The 7776-nt window shown below is 35.5% G+C and overlaps 2 protein-coding genes across 2 annotated transcripts; both read right to left on the bottom strand.

Moving 5' to 3' along the window:
- Positions 1-6865: 6865 nt before the first annotated feature.
- On the bottom strand, positions 6866-7210 carry LOC145076228 (uncharacterized). Its single transcript, XM_079022180.1, has one exon. It carries the CDS (start codon positions 7208-7210, stop codon positions 6866-6868), a length of 345 nt encoding a protein of 114 aa, XP_078878306.1.
- A 9-nt stretch (positions 7211-7219) lies between these two features.
- LOC145076227 (uncharacterized) lies at positions 7220-7573 on the bottom strand. Its single transcript, XM_079022179.1, has one exon. The coding sequence runs from the start codon at positions 7571-7573 to the stop codon at positions 7220-7222; it is 354 nt and encodes a 117-aa protein (XP_078878305.1).
- Between the last annotated feature and the right edge of the window lie 203 nt (positions 7574-7776).

Raw genomic sequence — 7776 nt, 5'->3', positions numbered from 1 at the left:
ATGGAAAGGAATTCTGGAACGATTCAGAAGAATTTAGCTGCGATAAAGAAGTCAGAAAAAACCTAGAAGACGACGTGAGAAGCTAGAATTCAATCCCGAAGGAGAATTGAGGCAAAATTTCATCATCCCACTTAATCTTTTGTTTTGACATCATGGTTAAACAATTAGACTCTGCTTGTTTGTTGTTATTTACTTCAATTATGAGCTAAAACCTTTAGACTTCTGTTTGGGGATACAAAAATTGATACTATGGTTTGATTGATTGGTAGGATTAATTCTAAGTTGGTGATTTTTGTTATCTTAGCTTGCTAAAGAACCTTGTTTGTGAATAATAATTAATTTTCTGTTAACAGGAAGATAATTGATTAGCATGAACATCTATTGATTATCAATCTCATATGCTATGTGATCACTTTGCCATATGTCTAGGATTAATGAACATGAAACTAGAGTTAATAAGAAAATTGAGTATATTCATGTGCAAGCTTGTGTGATGACCATTAACAAGAAGTTAATTAAAAGATTAAATTAGTTAACTATTGCAAGTCTAAATTAACCCGAATAATTAATCTAGTAAATCTAATTAAATTAGACAATTGGCCACTGTTTAAGTTAGTTTATTTGCTAAGGATTAGTGTAGTGAATGCGAATCTAATCACTTGAATCGGTAACCAACAAAAGAATTAATCCATTGCACCATTACCTTGAAATCAACCATATGATCAATTGAGTTGAACTAAACAGAAGTTCCTTCCCAATTATTGAATCTAGTTAGTTCTTAGTTTCCTAATTTTTAAATTAGTAATAGTTAGCTAGTTTCTAGTCTTGTAAAACTAGAGAAAACCCCTACTTATTAATTAATTTAGATAGAATTAGTTTTTAGTCTTAATTTGCCGTTCCCTGTGTTCGATATCATACTTATTCAACTATACCACAATTGATAGGTTCACTGCCTTTGTGTGTTATTTTATAATTAAAAGTAGGTTTAAAACTAAGTGAGTTTGCACACACCAAGTTTTTGGCGCCGTTACCGGGGAATGGTTCAAATAGTTAATTTTATTTGCTAATTGTTATCGTTTTTATTTTATTGATTAGTTTTTTTTTATTTTAATTTTAATTTTTATTTATTATGTATTTTCCAAATCTCGATGCTTTTGATGCTTTTCTTGAGGAAGTAGTGCAGGAAATTTAGCAGGAAGATGAGGATTATGACTCAGATGATGATTTGAAGAAATTTGGAAGATGGTTAGATAACTTCTTGTCTAACAATCAAGAACAATTTGAGTCACTAGAGCTAAATCTACAAGATGAAGAATTTAATCCAGAAAAAGATTTGGAGGAGCTGGAAAGGTTGCTAGCAGAGAGGTCGGATGAAGAACAAGAACAAGCTGAATTGCAGGAACCAAGCTGTGGTTTGACCATTACCACGACATGGTCCCCTGTTCTTCCGGTTTGTGTTTCGAAGCATGGGGTGACGATTCCAACTTTGGAGAAAGTTCTAAATTAGGATCCATTTATGATTAGTATCCAACCGGTTCCAACCCTTCTCAATATTCTTGGGTTTTATGAATTCAAGCTCATTTGGCCAATTTCTGAAGCAAAGAGTCGAATTTTACGAATTGGTCCACCAAAGAAGATATTTAATGCAATGAATGGATTGGCATTGAGTTTATTGAAAGTTTATTAAGTTGGGAGTCCAGCTAAAGACTCGCACAAAAAGAAGCGCTTGCGGGAGGCAACTCGTCATTAGAGTTTGCTTTTCTTTTTCTTTTAAACTTCTAGTATTTAGGGATAATATAGGAATTTTTATTTTGATATTTTTTTCCTTTTTATTATGTGGTTTTGTCTTTGATCTTTTCAGAAGCTAGGGCGATATTAGAGCGAATTCTTAAAGCGTGAGGGAATTAAAGTGAGGGGTCGAGTCGTTTACGAGAAGATTAGAAGACTTTGAGCGATATGTTGAGTCCGATGTTTATATTTGGTTAAAAAGAGTCTCGTCCCTGGAGAAAATGAGGAGTAGTATTACCTTGATACTCTCCTTGAACACAAAATTAAAGCTGAGGAAGAAAGAAGAAAAGACCTAATCAGAGTCAAGAACTCGTCGAGTGCATAATACTAACTCGACGAGTCCAAGCGAAAAATCACGATTTCTGCAAGTATAGCGATTCAACTCGGCGAGTTTACTATAAAACTCGACGAGTTACTCTTTCTCTTACCTTCAAGATTGACAATTTGATTCCATTCGACATGGGCATTGTCTATATTTTTGAAGTTCATTTCCGAGCATTTCCAAGAAGCTTTTTCCTCGATATTTTGGAGCTGTCAACCACACGAGACGAATGACACCCAATGCATGGATGAGATTTTCCTATGTCTAAAGTCAGCTGAAGATGGAGCTTTAAATTAAGAAGTTCAACCTCGCAACTACTATCCCAGGGGAGTTTGTTCCAATTCCCTCTTTATTTTATTGTTCTTTATCATGCATAATATGCAATAGGGACATTGCATAAATTAAGTGTGGGGTAGGGGTTTGTTATATTATTTAAAATTTTAGTTAATTTATGATAAATTTTGAAAATTTTGCATTAAAATTGCTAGGGCTAAATTAGAAAATTTTGGTAAAAGCAATTAGGATTCCATGCTAGTATTGTGTTTGATGATTTTATGAAGACCCAAATGTTTAGTTGAGCCTATATACGTTCTAGTGCATTTGTGGCTTCCTTATTCTAGTGAAATCATGGGACAAAAACACGATATCGCTTAGTTTGAAGGATGCAATATGTTTAGCATCATGTACCAGAAATGTATCCAGGAAAATTATTATCGTTAACCAATAAATGTTGAAGTTGAGCGCCCCTGCTTAAGCATGTAGGTTTTGAATGAAAAAAAAGTGAGGTACATGTAAAAAAAGAGAATTACAAGAAAAGTTGTAAGAATTTTGGAGCAATCAAAGTGAAGATCAAAAGATCAAAATTCCGAAGATTCCAAAAGTTGAAGATACCAAAAATCAAACAATAAAGGTGGTGAATTCAAAGAGATCAAAGATCAAATTATCAAGGAAGTGAAGAATTCAAAAGAGCTCCATAGTGGTATCATAAGTTGTAATTCTAGATTATGTATGCTTGGGTTGCTCATCTAAAAATACCTTGAGGGTAAGAGGTTTTCTGCGGATGGATTCGGAGGGTTGCATAAAATGAGCATAGTTCGGGGTGAGTGGGCGAATGTTTATGAGGATCGTGAGTATTTGGAATATGGGGGGTTCTTTAGGAAAAATTTAGACACAAATGTATGCGTTGCGGTCTTGGCATAATGGCTGGGATAGATTGGAGTTGTCATATGTGATTCTAATGTTTTAAAATTCAGTTTTGCTTGGGGGCAAGCAAAAGTCAAGAGTGGGGTATTTTGATAATTGCATATTTAGTTCATATTAATTTTAGATTTTTATTCATTTATTAGCTAAATTATTGCATTTTATGGACAAAAGGTACTTAAAAGTGTTTGAATTATATTTTCAGTCCAAAAATGAAGCTCGGAAGCAGAAGGAAGCAGGAGAAGCGGTTGAGAGATCGAGAATGGAACAAAGAAGAAAAACACTAAAAATAGCACCTACTTGGCGAGTAGGGTCGACTACTCGGCGAGTCCAAGCGAAGATTCGAGAAGATAAAGACTCGGGATCCCAGAGACTTATCACGATACGGGGACTGAGAGATGGACTCGACGAGTCGCCACCTGACTCGACGAGTCGATTCGTATATATAAAGATAACTCCTCAGAACGATGGAAAGGAATTATGGAACGATTCAGAAGAGTTTAGCTGCGATAAAGAAGTTAGAAAAAACCTAGAAGACGACGTGAGAGGCTAGAATTCAATCCCGAAGGAGAATTGAGGCAAAATTTCATCATCCCACTTAATCTTTTGTTTTGACATCATGGTTAAACCATTAGACTCTGTTTGTTTGCTGTTATTTACTTCAATTATGAGCTAAAACCTTTAGACTTCTGTTTGGGGATACAAAAATCGATACTATGGTTTGATTGATTGGTAGGATTAATTCTAAGTTGGTAATTTTTGTTATTTTAGCTTGCTAAAGAACCTTGTGTGTGAATAATAATTAATTTTCTGTTAATAGGAAGATAATTGATTAGCATGAACATCTATTGATTATCAATCTCATATGTTATGTGATCACTTTGCCATATTTCTAGGATTAATGAACATGAAACTAGAGTTAATAAGAAAATTGAGTATATTCATGTGCAAGCTTGTGTGATGACCATCAACAAGAAGTTAATTAAAAGTTTAAATTAGTTAACTATTGCAAGTTTAAATTAACCCGAATAATTAATCTAGTAAATCTAATTAAATTAGACAACTGGTCACTGTTTAAGTTAGTTTATTTGCTAAGGATTAGTGTAGTGAATGCGAATCTAATCACTTGAATCGGTAACCAACAAAAGAATTGATCCATTGCACCTTTACCTTGAAATCAACCATAGGATCAATTGAGTTGAACTAAACAGAAGTTCCTTCCCAATTATTGAATCTAGTTAGTTCTTAGTTTTCTAGTTTTTAAATTAGTAATAGTTAGCAAGTTTCTAGTCTTGTAAAACTAGAGAAAACCCCTACTTATTAATTAATTTAGATAGAATTAGTTTTTAGTCTTAATTTGGCGTTCCCTGTGTTCGATACCCTACTTATTCAACTATACCACAATTGATAGGTTCACTGCCTTTGTGTGTTATTTTATAATTAAAAGTAAGTTTAAAACTAAGTGAGTTTGCACACACCAAGTTTTTGGCGCCGTTGCCGGGGATCGAACTCGGGTCACCAAGCAAAAGTCAAGTGTGGGGTATTTTGATATGTGCATATTTAGTACATATTAACTTTAGATTTTTATTCATTTATTAGCTAAATTATTGCATTTTATGGACAAAAGATACTTAAAAGTGTTTGAATTATATTTTCAGTCAAAAAATGAAGCTCGGAAGCAGAAGGAAGCAAGAGAAGCGGTTGAGAGATCGAGAATGGAACAAAGAAGAAAAACACTAAATAGACATCAAAATTAAACTTTTAGTCAAAATTTAAATTCCAAAACTTGAGGGCAAGTTTTGAAACCTTTTCAAACCATTAGGGTTTCAACTATTTAAATTTCAAAACAAAACTTTTAAGTTCAAATTTAAACTATAAAACCTAAAGGGAAAAAATTGAAACTTTTCATACAAGATAATTCAAATCTAAATTACATATAATCAAATATTATCTAATAAAACAATTGATTATCTAAATTTTGACAATTATCTTCGATTTAGGTAAGGATAATCACTAAATATTGATAAAATTCAGATTTTATAACAAAAGCATGTTTATGGTAATTATCCAAAGCCAAAACAGGAAGAAAATTGTGAAGCCGGGCTGGTAGACCCTTTGACTCGTCGAGTCTAGACCTGGACTCGTCGAGTACAGCTGACTCGACGAGTTCACCAAGTGACTCGGCGAGTCAAACACTCAGAAGCCAAAAAATTCGATTTTCAGTGCTGAATTCGATCAAATATGCATCAATACAATAGAAACCAATCAAGGCTCTGATACCACTGATGGGTTTTAGCCATAAGAACATCCTATGTGCTCATCCAAACCATAATGCTTGGATCTAGGTTTCTCTATTGTACATGCAATTCATCCAAGACTATAAACCCTAGATCTAGTATATGATAATCAATATAACATGTAAATTAGGGTTTAGATCATACCTTGATTGTTATGTAGCAATAACAATCTCAAATCCTTCTTGTATTGACTTTAGAAAGCTTAGAGTCAAAAATGTCACTCCTCTAATGGTTCACAAACACCAAGAGTAAGAGGATGAAGAAGAGAAGAGAAGGAGGCTGCCCAAAACGTGTGGAAACCCTAAAAGAAGTCTTGTCCACGTTTTTGGGGCATAAGGGTTCTTTAAATAGTGAGGCTATTAGGGTTATCTAACAAGGAAACCCTAATTTGGATGCTTAAGCCCTAAGCAACCCATGGGCTCCTTCCTTAAAGGCCTTGGGACGATTTCTAATGGGTTTCCCCATAGAATTCATCCACCCCTTTAATTATGGAGTCCATTAGCTCAATATTCAACTATCATACAATTGACAGCTCTAGTCCCTTAGTTTAATTAATGTCTTTTAGCCACAAAACTAATGACCAATTAATTCTTGACTAATATTAATTAAACTATATGATTTCTCCTTTAGTATATTATCCTCATAATATATTAATAAATCATATTTAATCCTTTCTCTCCATTATTCATCCTATCAAGTTGCTTTGGCGAAGGCAACCCAAAAGGACCATGCACTATCGGGTCAAGTACATACCAAAATAGTTATGGACTTAGACACCAATCCAACAATTACTTGGCTCATTAAGACTCATAGAGCTGAAATTTTGAGGGAAATTAATTTCTTGACCATTGTTGCTAGGAACATGAAACCATTGCCAAGGGGAGGGGCCTGTTGGGCTGGCAAAAAAAGCACTAGGCTGCTGTGGAGAATTAAAAAATGGCCCATTATTATTAGTCCATATTTGCTGCTGTTTCAATTGGGCCGAATGGGCTGGTGTATTCGGTTGGACTGTAGGGGATGAAAGTATGCCATTGTTTAGAGAAGTTCGTTGACCAGCTGCATAGGGCGACACAATAACATATGACGACGGAGACCAGGGGCACAAAACCCAGCCGTCGTTCGAGCTGAAATTGGGAGGCGAGGGCTGGCCGGCGCCGACACTTGAGAGATTCCGACCGGCACTGCCACCTGTGCCTGAGAAGTTTCGACCAACGCTACCGTTGTTTCTGCTGCCACGTGAGTTCCGGCCACCATTATTTCATCCACCGCCACGAATGCCACGATTATTGGATCCTCGATGCGTATGATTGGTATTAAGAACTGTAGGCAACGAGGAGTAATCATTATGAGAAGCTTGCGTCATTCGGTGATTGAACTGCTCCATGCGTTGTTCTTCAACTAGCAAGATCGATCTTGCTTCCAAGAAGGTGGGTAGTGGATTTCGGTGACGTAGCATAATAGCCACAGGATCAAATTTATGTGAAAGACCATTGATTAAATATGTGACAATGTTCTTTTCAGGTACAGGTGCTTCAATGTTATCAAGGAGATCTGCAATGGACTTTATGTGGGCACGGTAATCAGTAACAGAAGAATCTCCCATGACAATGTTTCAAAGCTCATTGTCGAGTTGAATCACTTTGGCGTCTTTATTATCACGAAAATGGTCTTTAAGATTCTTCCATATTTGACTAGAAGTTACGTTTCTCTTCAAAATCATTTGAAGTAGCAATTCGGATAAGGTGACATATAACCAAGACTTAACAATGGAATTGATTCTATTCCATTCCTCATCAGTCGGTTTGTCTTTGGCAATAACGAGATGACCGGAGACCCCATAACCGATGTTGTGAGTTTGGAATAACTCCCTCCAAGCATCATAGTTTAACTGCTCAAGATCAAGCGTCAAAGGTACGACAGATTTGATATTGGTTATCCCGTAAGGTTTTTCTACAGGTTTAGACATTGAGAAAAAGAAGGGGGGGGGGGGGGGGAATAAGTTGAAGAAGAAGATGGCATGCAGAAAGAGAGGAGAAAGATCGGCTACGAATACTAGGGTAGCTCTGATACCATGTTTTGGTAATGATTTCTCCATCTCTCATTCATACATTAGCAAAGGTTTAAATACAAGAAATCATACAAGGCCATGGGCCCACATACAAAGTAAAT

This window comes from Lactuca serriola, chromosome 9 (assembly GCF_051521515.1).
Source record: "Lactuca serriola cultivar US96UC23 chromosome 9, Lser_US96UC23_V15, whole genome shotgun sequence".
Taxonomy (NCBI): Eukaryota; Viridiplantae; Streptophyta; class Magnoliopsida; order Asterales; family Asteraceae; genus Lactuca; species Lactuca serriola.
The sequence above is the reverse complement of the archived record's forward strand: the minus strand, read 5'-3'. Positions and strand labels throughout refer to the sequence as shown.